Raw genomic sequence first — 18,864 nt, 5'->3', positions numbered from 1 at the left:
GACTGGAAGGTAGCAAATGTAGCACCCATCTACAAGAAAGGCAGAAAGGAGGATCCGGGAAACTATAGACCTGTCAGTCTGACCTCGGTACCAGGGAAGGTCATGGAGCAGATCATCTTGAGTGCCATTACAGGTCATATAATGGACAACCAGGGGATCAGGCCTAGTCAGCATGGGTTTATGAAAGGCAGGTCCTGCCTGATGAACCTGATCCCCTTCTATGACAAGATGACCCAATTACTGGACGAGGGAAAGGCTGTGGGTATTATCTACCTAGACTTTCGAAAAGCATTTGACACCGTTGCCCACAGAATTCTCATGGAAAAACTGGCTGCTCATGGCCTGGATGAGCATACAATCTGCTGGATCAAGCACTGGCTGGCTGGATGGTCCCAAAGAGTGGTGGTCAACGGAGTTAAATCCAGCTGGCGGCCGGTCACAAGTGGTGTTCCTCAGGGCTCAGTGTTGGGACCATTTCTGTTTAATGTCTTTATTGATGATCTTGATAAGGACATAGAGTGTATCATCAGCAAGTTTGCAGCTGACACCAAGTTAAGCGGGAGCGTTGATGTGCATGAGGATAGGGAGGCACTACAGAGAGACTTGGATAGATTTGATCGATGGGCCAATGCTAATGGAATGAGCTTCAACAAGGCCAAGTGCCAGGTCGTCCTGCACTTAGGCCACAACAACCCCATGCATTGCTACAGGCTTGGGGAAGTGTGGCTGGAGAGCTGCCTGGCAGAAAAGGACCTGGGGGTTCTAATTGACAAGCGGCTGAATATGAGCCAGCAGTGTGCCCAGGTGGCCAAGAAAGCCAATGGCATCCTGGCTTGTATTAGAAATAGTGTGACCAGCAGAAGGAGGGAGGTGATTGTCCCCCTGTACTCAGCACTGGTGAGGCCACACCTGGAGTATTGTGTCCAGTTCTGGGCACCTCAATACGAGAGAGATATCGAGGTGCTGGAGCAAGTGCAGAGGAGGGCAACGAAGCTGGCGAAGGGCCTGGAGAATAAATCTTATGAGGAGAGATTAAAGGAGCTGCAACTCTTTAGTTTGAGGAAGAGAAGGCTGAGGGGAGACCTCATCACTCTCTACAACTACTTGAAAGGACATTATAGAGAGGTTGGTGCTGGTCTCTTCTCACAGGTAATTAGCGACAGAACAAGAGGGAATGGGTTCAAGCTGCAGCAGGGTAGGTGTAGGCTGGACATTAGGGAAAAATTATTCACAGAAAGAGTGGTCAGACACTGGAATAGGCTGCCCAGGGAGGTGGTGGAGTCACCATCCCTGAATGTGTTTAAGACTCGTTTAGATGTGGTGTTAGGGGATATGGTGTAGGGGAGACCTTTGTAGAGTGGGGTTGATGGTTGGACTCGATGATCCCAAGGGTCTTTTCCAACCTAAATGATTCTATGATTCTATGCAGCTAGCTTTATAAGTTGTCACTTGCAGCCCAATGAGAAGAAAATTAAATGTTTAACTTATAAAGCCAAAGATACTACGAATTTCCTCATTTCAGAAAAAAAGCACATAACTTTATGTGGCAGTAAAAATTTACTTAAGCATACACGAATAATTACATTAAGTGCTCTTTAGCCTAATGTTAGACCCCTGAAAGTCCACAAATTACTCATAAAGAATCTCCTGAAAGTAACAAGGAAAAGGAAGTCTATTGCTATATGTCTTTTTTTTTTCATATAAGGAATCTCTACAATCAAAAACAAAATAAGAGGTCATAAACTGAACAAATTTAGATGCATATTTTTAGGTAAATAAGATAGTTCTAAACAGACTACTTAGATAAAGAAATTCCCAATGAATTTGTTTAATAATGAAGATCACAATACAGCACAGTAGTAAATGTAAAAAAAAAGGTTTGTTTGGAAATTAATTTAACGTATATTACCATAATTGTTATAAAACACATCAGTCCATTCTATACCAGCTATCATTTTATAGTAAGTATTAGTTGTCAAAGCCAAGACTTATACAACCAGTCAAACCCAAGCTGCAACTTTATTACATACTAAACCAAATATGAAAAATTCCAAAACAAAATTTTACTTACTCCTTTCACTTGTGAGGCATCATTAGCAAGTCTTGTAGTTAATGCTCCAGTGCTATTTTTAGGATTATCAAACCAGCCCATGTCCTACAATAGGAAACATTTTTCTTAGGACCAGTTTTTGGACATTTCATATAAATCACAAAGTAAAACCGATGTCTACCTAAAATAACTGAGTTCAGTGTCAGAAGACTGTGTTTGTGGCAGTGAATCAGTTCTGCATATTTAATTAAGTGTAATTCCTTCATTGCACAAGGAATATTTTTAGAAAAAAAAGCGTGTGCTTGTGGATGATATGATGCATATGCTGTCACTGCTGAGAAGGAAGGAGAGCAACCTGGGGGCTTCCCAAAACTAAAATCTCCCCTCCCCCACTGCTGGTGAATCTGCATCTCCTTGGAGAAGTTGACTCTTTAGTCACACTCTCACAATTGCGAAGCTGTTTGGGGATGAATTAAGTGTAAAGCATTTTCAAGGTAAATACTCCCAATTCATTGCTTTGTTTCTCCCCATATTGAAGAGGGTTATTTGGAAGCTATGAGACAAAAAAAAAACCAAAACAAACTGGTCTACCTGATCAAATTCAATTGTTGAGGTCAGGTGCATAGTTTATAATTTATTCACCATGTGACCAAATATGTGATTTAAACTTTCATGTGTAACATGCATTGAATGAAGAACTGGTGATGTAGTACAGGCATTTGTGACCTCAAGATTCGATTGTAAGATTGCTCTTTCATTAGGTTTTCAGTGAGGCTGATCTATAAATCATAGTTTTTCAGACCACAACAGCTTTCTGTCCGCATCACAAATAGGCATGTTCACATGAAGCAAATTCTGTGTCTACTTGTAGCTTTATGTGCAAGACATAAAACCCCAGAAATATTATACTGTATGTTTGAAAATCTAAAAATATTGATCCTGAAATCATGCAAGATTAAGGCCAATTTAGAAAACTACATGAATTACTTAGAAACACTATGAAATATTCATATTTTAATTCGCTGAAAGTAGCTTTAGATTTAAGTATACAATTTCACTATTGTATTAACTGGCAACAATTATAGATTTGGGAACTCTTTGAGAGACCTTCAATAAATAAATAAAAATGTATCTGTACATATTACAATTTAAATCAGGTATGTGAAGTAAGAGTTACAATGTAAGCTGAATTGCATTGCATTTCTTGAGAGGAGAAAGGGCACCAAGAAAGCAAAGCAGACAAATGAACAAATATTAGGATTCTGCTGGTGCACATCAACTTGTCAGGCCATAGTAACTTGGCTGTAAATCTGAGTCCTTGCAAGGGGTACATAGAAAGCAATTGTATTTGCATTGATTTAAGACTCTCCCTCTAAGGTACTTTGCTTAACCACATGTAACTAACCAAATTGGTTTCTAGACTGATTTAAAGAATCTCCTCTGTAGACAAGTCATAAGAATATATAATGTAGAATATAGTTATTTTATGATATCTATACAATTAATTATTTTTAAAACCCTGGAAATCAAAATATTTGTTATCTTTACCTGTCTAAGCATTGCTTTAAATGCCATGAATCGAAGCCTCATTGTAAGAATTTCTCCAGCTTTGCCAAATGTGAAACCCTATTTGAGAAAAGGTACAATGCTTAGAATACTATGACATTTTTTGTGGTTATTCAATAAATATTTTAGATACATTGTCTCTACAATGTCAAAGTACAAAATATTGCAGTCCTGATTGCACAAAGCAAATATAAAACCAGGTTTAATAATCATAAATTATAGCAGGTTCACAGTACAGACATTCAAATATTATTTCTTTAAAAAATTATGTAGAGCATAAAATATTTCCTAACATTGTTTCACTTGCATGCTTCAAGGAAAAGATCACTAATCAACCATTTGACTTCATTTTTATCTGAGTTGACATAAGTCAGATTTAAACAAGTGTTTTTTAGGCCACTTGTTTTAGGTTAAAGACTTCATAAGGCAATCTGGGTTCATGGAAGCCAAATGCTAATTCCCCATTGACTTCGACAGAATTAAGATTTCTTTCCTGGCATCCTAACATGAACTGAAACAGCTATCAGCAGTAACACATAAGTGACATTTTATAATGAATTGAACATATTTTTAGCCAGATATATGAATCAATTTAACAAGATACAAAAAGCTGGTTAAAATTTTGGGAAGATACACTCTTCCTACAATTTAGTATGACTTCAGTGTTCATAATTAGCTTTGTTTAGCTCACTACCACCTTTATGTAATTAAAAATATTAATTGTTTGGAATTTACATTTGTGAAATTGAATACTCTTAAAATACAAGCCACAGATGCAACTGGACTATGTGATACTAAGAAAAATGATTATGGCATATTCCAATCAGCAAATATTTCTCAGTTAACTTGGATCATTATCTTTGCTGTACTCCTATACTGTCAGTAAATTTGCACAAATATGTGACAGAAAAAATCAGAAAAGAACACCAGGGAATGGGCACTATATAAAGAGACTATAGGAATATTTTAATTTTTTTTCATTTTCACAAATTTGGTGGTGTTATATCTCAACAAACTCTTCCCACTCATATTTAAAATGTTATGTAAACATTGATAAATTGAGCAAACCTGTCATAGCCATCTACAACTCAGTCTTCTATACTCAAGGATTTCTTGCATGCATGTGCAACAAGACAAATCCGTAAATAAACCAGAAAGTTTTTGTTTGAGATTGTTTATGCTGCTGTCCCAAGTGGACTTTATTATTTCACTGTGTAGGCTCATTTAATGGATAAAAATATATAAACATATCCAGAAATTATAAATCAGTCTACACATGAAAATATTTAAATGCCAAAGTTTGCACCTGTATGATTACTACCTTTTTTCTTTACTGTGGCACTGTTGTAGCAGCCAGATACATATAAGAATTAGGGTAAAGTTGAAATACTTTTTTTGTATAAGTTGAGATGGCTATAGAGATCAGTGAGAGCAGGGGATGGGGTATACTGTTCAACCATTAGTATTTAAGCAGGAGGAGCTGAGTATCAGCATGATAGATGTTACTTGAGGAATGGGGCCTGAGAATCTTTGGAGGGGTTCACATAAGATAGGACTTGAATGGGAAGGGGTTAGGGGAGTGAGAAATTGGAGAGAAAAGGCAGGGGATTGGTAAATTTGCCATTATTAACAGATTTAAATAGGAGGGCTTGAGGGTGAAAAGGTATAATGTAAAGGCTGGAGGGGTTGGCTGTTAGGTGGCGACAGAAAAAAGAGTGAGAGAATCCAGAGTTTCATGCTGAGATGTGTTTGACTGCTGAAGAAGAAGGGAAATTCTGAAGTTAAGAAGTCAGAATAGGTCGGAAGGTCTCTAAGACATGAGAAACTCTAGGCCAAAAAAGATTCAGTTTAGCACAAGGCACATCTAGAACCATAAATGCAGGTTCTGGTTTAAGTTGGAGAAATGTATTAAGAAGATACAAATTTTTAGTAAATTTCAGATCTGGTTTGTAAAACGTGATGAACAATTATAATAAAGCTAAAATAACAAAACATACCTGAAAAAAGAAAGTAAAAAAGGAAATGATCCCAAGTACTAAAAACAGCAGGGAATATAAGTTGCTCTTTTCTCTTAAAATGTTGTCATCGGTTTCTGAAAAAATCTATAAAGTAATATTTAAACCAACATTTTTTAAAATCAACTAATAATCTAAAATACTCCCTTATTTCTCAATAACTATGTCTGGTAGTCATTTGTATTCACATAAAATTGAGCATATGTTACATGTGATTATAGGTATAACAAGTAAATTTCAGGTTGTACCAAGATTTCTAGGATTTTGTAAATCTCATATAATTCTTCAGATTTTTTGTAATAGTGCTTCATCCACTCCTCAGCTTCATTATGCCATGATTTTTTAAGAATTGGTTTAATTAAAGATGCATTTTGTGGGCTTTATAGTTTTTTGCATATTTTATTCAAACTTACCCCTATAATTTCTGAAAATATGATTGCAAATGCAGGTTGTAAAGCTCCATTGATAATTGCACACAAAGTTCCAGCTACAAAGTATGGCCATTCAGTTTTGTTCAACTTCATAATTTTCAGAAATGAAGCTGGAGGTAATTCTTCACCCTAAAAAATAAGAATTCTGTTAGGACAAACATGCATGTATTTGGAGAAATACGGAGAAAAAGAGAGATTAATAGTCAATTTCCTACTCCCAGAATCTACTCAGGGGAATTAAAAAATGTATACTTTTTAATAACACCAATAATTAACTGATTCTACATGTCTTTTTATTATTTTAATACAAAGAAAAAAGAGCTGTTAGAATATATCTACAGATCTTGTAATCATATTTTAGTTTATCTATATCATTTTCATTGATTAATACTCTTGGTATTGGTCAATGGTGACCGAATTATTGATTCTGGGCATATTGATGTGTGTAATCCATGACTAGATTAATTAAAGTAATTGTTTGTTAAGCAATTTATAATGGCAAAGTATTTGCTGCAAATTTGAATGCAATTATATTCGTTGTATGATTTTTTTGGTAAGGTTCCCTCTAAGAGCTTTTTGTTGGGCCAAATGTTCTGTTTCTGATCCAAAAATGAATGTTTAATCTGTATAGACTATGTCTGTATTATGCAAATAAATGTAAGTATATTTCTTTTATAGCAAATTGGTTTTCAAGAATAAACTCCTTCCTGTTATAGAGTTTTTATTTGTATAATCATTCATGGTGAGAATAACAAACCAAGTTATGAATATTACCAGTAAAAGGCTATTTAGAATTAGAAAATTCTCATATTTTATTCACCCCTACCAAATGCCTCCTTCTTCTTGTACCTTTGTAGAGCAGGATAATGAATTTAATTTTAACATAGTTTATTGAAAGGAATAAAAGTTCACTAACGCCTTTGCAAAGACACTTACAGGTGAAGTAGTTTTCTCATCAGAATCATCATTTTCTGCTCCTGGCTTTTTCATGCTTCTCCGTGTTGATCGTCTTCTCAATCCCTTTGTAAAGGATTCTTCAAATTCTGTTTCAGATTCACTTTTTTTGACACTAAGTACATTCTCATATACTCCTGATGATGGAGCTTCAGCTTCTATTGCCTAATAGAGGAAAGAACATGATGCTAAAATTAATTACACATATATTACTTTGAACTTTCAAAATTGTGAGGTAATCAAAGTAAAACTAACTTTGTATTGTTTCAGTGGAAAGAGATATGGGGGAAACAATATATAATGCTATAAAGCGGATATGAAATCTGTATTATATTTGAGTAGATCTCTATCTTCACAGCTTGATTAATATATAAGAGCATCCCACTCACAAGAAAATACTTAAAGTGGCAGGCAGGGGAGTGGAAGTAGCTGCTCTTTTTTTTATGAATTAACTCCTAACAGACTTTTAAATTGAACGTAAACCATTTGCAACCATCTTGTGATCTTTTTGAATGAGTTCTCAGTGGATACACTGTTTATTCACGAAGTGAGAAAAAATTACCCTTCCTTACTACAAAACAGTTTAAAAACGACTTAAAAAGTAATAAGGAAGTTCAGGATAGAACAGGTCAAAAAGAGATTTTAACTGAAAAATTTGAATGCTCTGGAAAAGAGCCCTACTTTTGGGGGTAGTTTTGCCAGTCTCTTTGACAGAATAAATAAATGTCTACCCACCACTAAGATATTTAATACCAACAGATTCCAAGTTGCCTTCGACTTGTATTTCTTTTTATTTTCCCAGAAAGTTTTTATTTCTTACTGCTTTTTGTACCTCTAATAAAAAGAACTTCTTTTTGCTTTCTTTTCGCTTTCTTTTCATTTTCTTGTTATTTTCCATTTTTTTAAATTTTCTTTCCATTTCCTAATTTTTCCCATTATCACGTTTGCTTGAATACAAAGTTACTTTGAATCTAAGGTGACCAAACGAATCCTCATAGTTATTTTCTGAAGAAATGTTTTAATCAGCCTAGTTTACTCTTTTCAGTCTGACATACTGACATAGCAGTTTCACTTCCTTTAATGGGCGTAGTGGTTATGCAGTAGAACACTAGTGACACAGAATTCTACAGTGAAGTGAAGCTCTAACCTAACTATTGCACAGAACATGGGACTGTACCAAAGTATTCTGTTCTTCACTTTGTAATTAATAGATTTCTGATATTTATATTAATTTCTAATCACTTTGTTTCTGGCTACATAACTTTAAAAGTGTACATATTTTTGCACTCAGTATAGCTGGAGTATTTTACTTTTTCTCCTATTCTTCCATATTTTTTTATTTAGAAAGAAGTTCAGTATGAAGGACTATAATTAAACAGTTTAAAATATGCATGCTGTATTCCTCCTATACCAGCTACTGTGTTTTACCTTTTATCATAGGCTAAGAACAAGCAATGGAATAGCAAACTACTGTAGTCAGCTGCTCTACATTAACTGCATGAAAGGAAAATATAGAATAATCTTTTAAGCTTAAATCCCTAGAGGATTAAAAATGTACTGTCCTGAGTTTAAATAGGTCTGGCGTCAAAACTAGTGGTCTCTCTCAAATTACTGCTCTGCTTTCAAAATACATTTCAGTTTTTTTGGTGTTGACAAAATAGGCCGTAGAATTCCCCATACTTCTGAGAGTATACAATAACCTTGGACATGGAATACAAAAAAGAAAACTAGGCAAAAGCTAGCAAGAAAAAAGTACCTGCATGTTTACGAGTTTGTAGTAGATTCCCTTTCTCTCGAGCAATTTAAAATGATTCCCTTGTTCTGTTATCACTCCACCTTCAAATACAGCTATATGGTCTGCATTTCTGACTGTTGACAGTCGGTGAGCTACTACAACCGTGGTGCGTCCTTCCCTTGCCTAGAAAAAACAATATTTAATATGAGTATTTCTAAGTATATTCAAAAATTGTTCATTTTCATCTTAGAGTTGAGTAAGACCTAAGGGAAACATTAACATTGTTCACAGAAAAATATAACTTTCAAAAAAAAAATTAAAAAAGATATTTCAATGGGTACCTTAAAGCAGAAATATAATCTTTAGCATGAAAATTAACATTAGAGACAATCTTTTACTGTGGCACATAAAAACATCAAATTTTGATCACAGACATTTAAAAAAATTGTCAATATTCAAAATTTTAGAATGTAATGATATTACAAACCTTAAAATTTTAACAATGCTAAAAGTTTTTATATTTAAGTCCATATTTGTTCATTTAAGCCTTAAAATCTGTGAAGGATAGCTTATATTTGGAAGCTTATATTTGTAAGAAAATATTTCACACCGATGTTTCAAAAATTTCAGTGTTTTAAGCTTTAAGTCATTGCTGACTCAAGTAGCTTCAGTGAAAAGAAAATTGTCTATAATTTCATGTGAAATACATGTCAACTAACTATCTATCTTTGGATTCTTACAAGCCTATCCCACATAATATATCAAATGTCACAGCTTGCTGTTGTAATTACCAGGCTGTATTAAAATGATCAAACAACTTTTAGTTTAAGTAATCAAAGTAATGATCCCAAGTACTGGAATTTTGTTGGAACCTGGATGGACTTCATCGTCAGTGATGTGCTTCAAGGGTCCATACTGGGATCTATTCTATTTAATATCTTCATCATTGATATAGATAAATGGGATTGAGTGCACACTCAGCATGTCTGCAGATGACACCAAGCTGAGTGGTGCAGTTGATTCGCTTGAGGGAAGGGATGGCATCCAGAGGGACCTTGACAGGCTTGAGGAGTGGGCACATGTGAGCCTCACAAAGTTCAACAAGGTCAAGTGCAAGGCCGTGCCTCTCAGCCAGGGTAATCCTCAATATCAATACAGACTGACGCATGAAGGGATTGAGAGCTGCCCTCCAGAGAAGGATTTGGGACTACTGGTGGAAGAAAAATTGGATGTTAGCCAACTATTTCCACTTGCAGCCCAGAAAGCCAATCGTATCCTGGGCTGCATCAAAAGAAGCATGGCTAGCAAGTTGAGGGAGGTGATTCCGCCCCTCTGCTTTGCTCTGGTGACACCCCACCTGGAGTACTGCCTCCAGCTGTGGAGTCCCCAGTACAAGAAAGACATGAACTTGCTAGAGTGCGTCCAGAGGAGGGCCACAAAAATGATCAGAGGGCTAAAAGACCTCTCCTATGAAGACAGGCTGAGAGAATTGGGGTTGTTCAGTCTGGAATAGTGAAAGCTCTGAGGAGACCTTATTGTGGCCTTTCAGTATATGAAGGGGGCTTATAAGATGGGTGGAGGGAGACTTTTTACCAGGGCCTGTAGAGACAGGAGAATGGATGATGGTTTTAAACTGAAAGAGAGTAGATTTCCATTGGATACAAGGAAGATATTTTTTACAATGAAGGTGGTGAGACATTGGAACAGGTTGCCCAGAGAAGTTGTGGGTCTCCATCATAGGAAGTGTTCAAAATTAGGTTGGACAGGGCTTTGAGCAACCTGATCTTGTGAAAGATGTCCCTGTCCATGGCAAAGGGGTTTGGCCAGATGATCTTTAAAGGTCTCTTCCAACCCAAACCACTCTATGATACTATGATTCCCTAGTTCTTCTCCAAAAGTTTATGGGGATCCAAATTTATAAGGTAACGTGACCAAGAAAAGCTAGACAAACAACTCCTCTATTAAATGTGTTTCCATTAATAATTGTCCTCAAACTGCCTTTCTCTATCCAACAGCAGCAGGCAGCATTACAGTACTCCAGCAGAATCCAACTGAGTAAATTCAGAATACCATTTGTGGGTAGAGCCCCACCACGAATTTACAGACTCCTGAGTTGCACCAGCGATCAGCTGTCCCTTAGTGATGCAGCTCTACACTAAGAACAAAGCAAGCACCTAGAGGTATTCATGTTAACTGAAGCAAATGCTTCCTTGGAGTGTTTCCTGCCAAATTACTGCAACAATCACTTATGACATGCTGATAGCACTCACCTTGTCTGTCAGGCTTCAACACAAGTTAACTAAGTAGGTGCCTGACAACAATATGCATATCTGTAAGACAGATAATTTCAGGGGATGGTATTTACACCAAGAAAATGTTGATTGAAGCTTAATAATGCAGAAAATATAATTTGATCTTCTCACTTGAAACAAGATTCCTGCAGGATCTCAAAAATCCTCTGCACAGAGAACACTTGGCAAATCCAAGTTTACCTTTTGTGTTTTAAGGGTGTCTATTTCTTGGAGGTCTTTCAACAAATGTCTGAAAAAAAGGTAAATGTTAGGCTCCTGCTTACCTGCTGCATTTCAAAATACTACTGACCTTGTCCAGTGCTGCCTGCACAACTGATTCACTCTCAGTATCCAAAGCTGATGTTGCCTCATCAAGAAGAAGAATTTTAGGATTGCGAACCAGAGCTCGGGCAATTGCTATTCTTTGCTTCTGGCCTCCACTCAGCTGTGCCCCTCTTTCTCCAACCACGGTTTCAAACTTCTGCAAGACAAACACACATGTTTCCAAAACGTTCTGTGGCACAGTCCTTTCACCAAAGAAAGGCAGTGTAAAGAAAATGCACATCAATGTTAGGAACCCTGACAGCATCTTCTTCTTCTAAAACACTACGGGATAAACACCCACTTGGATATACCTACCTAATTGTTTGTGGCCCTGGAATTCTAATAGTTCTTCAAATGCTCATCAAGCCATGAACTAAAGACTTAAAATTAACATTATTCTCAAAAGTTATGAGGAAGTTCTGCATATTCATAGCTCTGGAAAACAGCTTCCTCTGTTTACAAGAATCCCTTTTAAGGAACTATTTGGCACAAGCAGCTTTAGGAGAAATTATTTCAGCAGGATGACTGGTTTGCTTACTTTGGGTAGCTTCATGATGAAGTCATAAGCGTTCGCTTCCTTGGTAGCTTTTTCAATCTCTTCCATGGTCACATCCTCACGGCCATAACGAATGTTTTCTGCAATGGTAGTAGCAAAGAGCACAGGCTCCTGATTCACCACACCAATAATCTCCCGCAGATATCTTACATTTAAGGTCTTAATATCCTGCCCGTCAATGGTCACCTAAACAAAAGGAAGCAGACAAAAACTGTTTGTTAAGTGTTCTGGTCAAGGAACCTCTCTCCCCAGGTTTCTCCAAGCCTTTTGAGGGGAGACTTTACCATGTCATTGGAACAAGGGCAGTGAGACCGGAACTAGACTTGCAACAACTGTGACGCACTGAGCAGTCCTCTCGCTTGAGGTATCTTACCGTGCCTTCCTTGGGATCATAAAATCTCTGGATGAGCTGAACAGTCGTACTTTTCCCACAGCCACTGCCACCAACCAGGGCCACTGTCTGGCCACAGCTAATCTTGAGATTCAAGCCCTTCAGTATCTGTGCATGTAAGAAAGGTGGTGAAAAACGTAACAGTATGTAAAAATGTCAGTGTAGATTTGAAGACACCCTAAAGACTACAATAAAATGTCCTTTGTATTTACAGCAGAATCTGGTAAAAAATAAAATTTATAAACATGTGAGATTAAATTTTGGCTAACTAATTACTTCACCTTAATTTTCTTAATATTTACATCACAATTGATCCAATATCAATGTACTATACAACATACTTCACAATTACCCATATCATGAACCAATTCATATGACAAAATAACAATAACATGATTACTACCCATAACAAAAATATAGTATAGAAAAAATATGATGCAATATTTCTGTATTATGTTGCCTCACTTTTTTTCTTTAATGCACCATGCTAACTACAGAAAAACTATTGTGCAGTAAAAGTCACAGTTAAAAGTGACAGAATATACTCTACATTGTTTTGGAGGAAATGCCATTTCAGTAACCTTGAAGTACCCTTAATTTTTCCCCTTTTGATTGGAATTGCTGGTGGGACTTCTTTACAACAGTGACATTTCATTGCACAATATATGACCTTTTTGTACTAGTTACCATAAAATACAACATTTCATAGCCATTGAAGATACAAAGTTTTGCCTTTCTTGTGACTCTTATAAAGGGTAAATGTAGCTCTTTGGTGCCATGTAATTGCTCTTTCATTTTATTTTTAAGAATATAACCTGTATTAGACTGTGTAGTAAGGCTTGAGAACAGATGCACAGTTATCGTGTCCATGCCATGTATACTTAATTTAGCCCACCTAGTAAAAAGATACAGGAAAAAAGGAATAAAGTGGTTTTGTTTCTGCTTTACACTGACAAAAGGTGTACAGGAGTCTGTACAGCTTTCGCTACTCTGTAAAACTTCTGTGGTTGGAAATGTATATTGAAATGAGAAAAGCATATTTTTTGCTAATTAGTCTTCTAGAAGGACTAGACTACAATGAACTATGCATACCTGAATGCCAGCACCTGTATCATGGCTAAGTGCATTTTTCCATTTTAAATGTACAGCGTTGCACTGGTATGTTCCAATACTCTCCCAATGTACTTCCCAATACCTTGTAGCCCTGTGTCCTTGTCACTGTCTCTTTCTTCCTAAATTTCTACCCTCAGCACGACTGCTGCCTCTTCACCCTTAGTACCAGTATTTGTGTGCTTTACAAGTGAAATATATCTAACTGTTTAGGAACAAGAGGCACAGAAAAATCATAACTTTTAGTATGTCTTATTTTGCTATAATATTTTTAGATCAAAGCAAGAAGACCAATGTAAGTAATAACAATTGAAAAATTATGAAGCAGCCTTATTTAATCTTCTGGTCATAATGCTATATAGATCATTTAGTCTATCGACCTTATATATAATAAACAAATCTAATGTAAATAAAGGAGAAAATGGAAGTTGATCGAAAACTTGTGGATTACCACTGATTTCAGTGGACTGTTGATCAGAACCTTTTTCCTATACCAAAATAAAATCCATAATTAAATCCATTTAGGCTGCTTCTAACAACTTAAATCAAACAGAGAAGAGAGAGTAAGGACAGCAAATAAATTAGGTACTTTTGAAACCTACTATCTAGTTATTATTACTATACACAAACATGGGTTAGATGCATAAATTAAGATTCTGATAGCAATAAATCTTTAAGTTTTATTGCATAGCCACACTGACTATAGCTTTAGACCATAAAATATTCAGAAAATTTAACATGCTTAGCTAACGTGTAAATAATTCTAGCTAAAATCACCGTGATGGGAAGGTAGATTCATATAAATTAGACAAACAACTTAGAATTGTTATATTCGCACTTTTCAACTTTTGACTTTTTTTTCCTAACAAATGATCCACATGTTTAACTGTAATATGCATAAAGCTTCATTTACAGTACCTCAACATCTGGTCTGGATGGATAATTGAAGTAAACATTTTGGAATTCCAAGTTCCCTTTAATGTGGTCTGGTTTATAACCTGTGTCTGAATAACTATCAATTTGAGGCTCCTGTGCAAATAAAATAAATAAATAAATAAATAACCCCCCACAACTTATTTCCTAATTATTTTTTTCACAAAGAAGTCCTAAAGTACACCATTATTCTGCGGAGATATTAAATGTAATTTTAAAGTAATTTAGGTGAGATTTCTGAAACATGTAAATTGCATGATGCTTTGCAGTTTCATTACTACACTGATGATCTGCTCATGCAAGAATACTGTAATAATTTCTCCATTTAAGCTTTTGTGTGAATTTATTACATTGACTTTAAAACTGTACCCACAGCTAGACATAATTCAAGATCAATTTCACTGCCTGCTGATTAACCTGAGCAGATCATCTCCAATAAGCTGTTCATACTTTGTTCATTTATAGCTTTGCCCTTTCTGCTGAAACAATTTGTGTAAGAAAGAACTAATCCAGTGACCATTAAGCAGAAACAGAGTTCTTAATTATCACTGGTTTTGTTTCTATCCAGTCAAGAACTTGAAGCATGTCTTAACCATAATCCAAACCATGAAATTGTATTTCATAGAGCTTCATTAGTGAGTAAAATCCCAGCTTCCCTAATTTCAGACTCTCTTGGCAATTGAAGTACATATCCAGATTACCAGGTTGTGTTTTATTGATTTGCCAACACTCACGCTACTGGGGGTGCCACTGATACCTTGAAACCTATGCTCATATACCTACATCGGCTGTAATCACATATCTATATAGCACTATAGATGTGCCCTTCATGATACAAACATTAGAGGATACCTCCAACACCAAGTGATTTAGAGATCCAGTACTTACACCCTTGAAGAAAGAACTGATAACTCTAGAAGACAAAGAGGAACTGACCAATAATTACACACTCTACCAGCTTTTATGTTTATAATTCTGCTTATTTTACACCATTATTTACTCTTACTAATTTCATATGCATAAATAGTGCCTGTACTTTAAAAAGAAGGGTCTCTCAATTTTGAAATGAGCGTGAGGGCAAAGATACTCACGTTGTCTATGATATTAAAGACTGTGTAGGCAGCTCCTCTTGCACTAGCAAATGCCTCTATGCTTGGAGCAGTCTGTCCAATGCTGAAAGCTCCAATCAATACAGAGAAAAAGACCTGAAAGAAATGTTTGTGGTGACTTATATAAATTCTTATATAAGCAGAGAATTACATTTATTTGTTTACGTTAGATATCTTCGGGTCAGGAGTCTCCACGCCTGTTAACAGACGTTTAAGGAATCTGGAATTAAAGAAAAAATGAAAGAGTCTCTCTTAAACAGAGAATAACATTAAGAAAAGGGCTTTTTAAGGTTCAGCTGAGAACTGAGTTCCTGCACAATGTGAATGTTGCAAACATATTGTTAAGAAGTGAAAAAGTGATCAAGACCTGCGAAATCTATGCCAGAAAATATATAGTTAGACTTGATGTCTGAGGATTTATTGTACTAATTCATTGTTTGGCAAAAGATGTTCCCAAGACCAGAAAGTATATTGCATGTCTTCCAGTAGAACAAAGACAGATACGCAAAGCACTATCATTCTGCTTTCAAAGTGACAATGAAATAAAAGTATACAAATCCAACTTCTCCCTCACAAAGTAATAAAGGGTCCCTCTGCTGGAATGAAAGAGAGTGAGTGCAAGCAAGCAAGAAAAAAACAGAAAAAGACAAAATATATTATTTTCTCAGGGAGGCATAGTTTGTTGCTTTCAGCTAGTATCAAAACAAAAGTAATAAAAACACACTGTTCAGAGATCATAATAAGAGCCATAGTACATCAGAGCAAAGGTCCATCACCTTTTCTCCAACAGTGGCTATTCACAGACATGATACCTAATAAGGCAACACCCTCCCATTCATGTTACAAAAAGACCATTCAAATGAACTACAACATAGACAACAGAAACTGCAAATACTTTGAACTGAAAAAATTACACACAAGGGCACGAACCTCACTGAGATGTTCTATCTGCCAGCCTGCCTTTAAAAAAAATTAGGTAGGTTCAAAGGAGCCAATAACACACATCAGAGGCATTTTTCGCAAACTTCAGTGATTCATAAATAAAACATAGTTTAAAAAAGATATAAATATATATATAGGGTTTCCTGTCTGGGTTTCATCACAGTTAACAAAGTTATTCTTCTTACCATATGTGTTTGATATCTCATATGAAATTAGAATGGTTGCCACATCGAGATAAGTATTTAAATTATGATTTATGAGTTATGGTTTTCTTTCTTTGGTTAGTTGGTGACATATTTCCTAGTCACAAGTACATTTTTCTCCCCCTTGATTTCTAAAAATACTGAGAAGTGATTCCAAGCTCTCATGGAGCAAAATATAAGAAAAGTATCAATAATATGATCTACTTAGACCACACAACAGCTAAAAAAAAAGCATTTGCCTCCGCATCCTGAAAATATATTCAGCCCCACAAATCTGAAAACAAATATCAACTAGGAAGGATACTGTACTTCAGTTTTTGATTGAACTGTTTTTATATCAGTCTGATCTTATGGAAGTCAGAAAAGATGTAGAAACAGTTGAAAATAATATATGTTTTATTTGGCTTGATGTAGACTTTGAGATAATATAGAAACAATGTGTAGACTTTTGTGGTGAGAATCTTTTGGTTAAGAAGAAGGGATGCTATTTTGCCAATTTTGGCACATAATTCTTACTAAACTCAAATAAGTTCCCAATATACACTTTGATGTATTTCCTTTAGTATTTCTCTCTATTGATGGGAATTTACTCATTAATACTTACCGTAAGAACATTGCCAATAGTGTAATCATCAGCGATGACCAAGGTTGTTCCATACCAGAAGGCCAGTGCATATGATGCATAGATCAGTAAGAAAGCAGCACCCATAGAAATATTAGATGTAATAGCCTTTTTTATTCCAATCTTTTTAGCATCTTCTAAATTTTTATAGTATCTGGAAGAAAGATAGAAGTTTAAAGCAGACTCAGACTTGTACCATGGCCTACAGCACCAAAACCTCAGTGAATTAATCAGAAAAAGAACACTCACAAAGTACAAGATATATAAAATATATAATCCTAAGACTGTACAAAGGTAAGCCTGGCAGTCACGCATGGAGATTTCAAGGTAACTCTAAAAAGGTCAACATTAGTCAACCCGGTATATAGAAAAAAAAGGGCATTGCAGGTCAGGGACTGGTATTCAAGGTCCTTTAAATAACCCACAGGCCAGTGAACTTTGATCGTGAACCATTCATGACAAGTTTTGAGATTATAATTGTTAGTTTAAGATAAAAGGTTAGGTTAAAATATGTCACAAGAATGATGTTGTACAGTATAGTGGAAATAGAGATATTGTTTATTAGTACCTCCACAACAACTACTGAGTAATCAGATTACCAAGGATACCATCATCTCTTCTCACGCTAGGGCCTTTTTTTTGTCTGAAGCTCTCACCATGTGATGTTTAAAGTAGTTTGTACACTTTCTAGAGTTGATATATTGTCTTGACAATATATTAACTTATTTTGTCATTTTCTAGAAGAATAACTAATTGTTTTTCAACATGTAGTGAAACATAATAGCCTGTAACAGACAATTTCCCATTACCTAAAAACACAGGAAGCACAAAACTTACTTGTTTTGACAGACTTTCAACAGCAAAGATGCAAGAAAATTTCAAGCCATCTGAAGCGAGTACTTTAAAATCAGCTGACAGAAGCAAACATTTTTCTTACCTTTTAATTTCTTTTTCCTGTCCTCCAAAAGCTATTACAGTACGGACTGCTGCCAGAACTTCCTCTGCAACAGCACCTGCTTTTGCATATGCAGCTTGTTCTTTGTCAGTGAAAGCAGAGAGAACCTAATACAGGATTAAATATTTTGACTTGAAAAAAACCAGAATGAGCTCAAGCGCTACATAATGGCTTTTATCAGTTACTTTCTTCCTTTTGATTATATTATGTGTGAGTGCAGACTGTTCAATATCAAAATCCTTAAGTACATCATCAATTCAATCAAATAATTCAACATTACCCATTCTCAACAACTAAGGGCTGGGTTTTCCACTCTGCTTTCACCCAGTGCAGGAGATGACTACTTATACTGGGCTGGTGTGGTTCTCCTCAGGCAGATCTCCTCAGCTTATTCTCATCTCTAGCTACCTTAGCCAGAAGGCTCTATAGCTTACATTAACTGGCCACAGTCCATGAAGACTCTTAACCACTAGACATATGTAGCACATGCTTCTCTACTACTACTTCTTCTGCAACATACTCATTGAAGAAAGAGAAGGCTTACATAATATTTGAAATGTAAGGGAGGTAAAATACTATAAAAGTCTGAAGGCTTCCAAACTACAAATGTGAGTGACTCCAGTCCCATGGTAATAGAGTACTTCTCTCACCTATGTCTGTCTAAAATGTCTTATCAA

At 35.8% G+C, this 18,864-nt stretch overlaps 1 protein-coding gene across 13 annotated transcripts in view; it reads right to left on the bottom strand.

Annotated features, from left to right (window-relative positions):
- Window positions 1–18,864, bottom strand: part of ABCB1 (ATP binding cassette subfamily B member 1) — a 63,524-nt gene that overhangs the window by 15,196 nt on the left and 29,464 nt on the right. For 12 of the 13 annotated variants that reach the window (XM_054191536.1, XM_054191539.1, XM_054191544.1 and 9 more), the window contains 13 exons: window positions 18,170–18,294; window positions 17,215–17,386; window positions 15,448–15,561; window positions 14,342–14,452; window positions 12,296–12,421; window positions 11,905–12,108; window positions 11,353–11,523; window positions 8,773–8,934; window positions 6,999–7,181; window positions 6,045–6,191; window positions 5,614–5,718; window positions 3,599–3,676; window positions 2,072–2,155 (listed from right to left, as the gene is read on the bottom strand). In XM_054191536.1, the coding sequence (XP_054047511.1) occupies window positions 2,072–2,155; window positions 3,599–3,676; window positions 5,614–5,718; window positions 6,045–6,191; window positions 6,999–7,181; window positions 8,773–8,934; window positions 11,353–11,523; window positions 11,905–12,108; window positions 12,296–12,421; window positions 14,342–14,452; window positions 15,448–15,561; window positions 17,215–17,386; window positions 18,170–18,294 (1,782 nt within the window). The remainder of the gene's footprint in view (window positions 1–2,071; window positions 2,156–3,598; window positions 3,677–5,613; window positions 5,719–6,044; window positions 6,192–6,998; window positions 7,182–8,772; window positions 8,935–11,352; window positions 11,524–11,904; window positions 12,109–12,295; window positions 12,422–14,341; window positions 14,453–15,447; window positions 15,562–17,214; window positions 17,387–18,169; window positions 18,295–18,864) is intronic. The other variant, XM_054191548.1, reaches the window with a different exon arrangement.

This window comes from Rissa tridactyla, chromosome 2, assembly GCF_028500815.1.
Source record: "Rissa tridactyla isolate bRisTri1 chromosome 2, bRisTri1.patW.cur.20221130, whole genome shotgun sequence".
In the NCBI taxonomy this organism is placed as follows: domain Eukaryota; kingdom Metazoa; phylum Chordata; class Aves; order Charadriiformes; family Laridae; genus Rissa; species Rissa tridactyla.
This window is presented reverse-complemented; position numbering and strand designations above follow the sequence as displayed.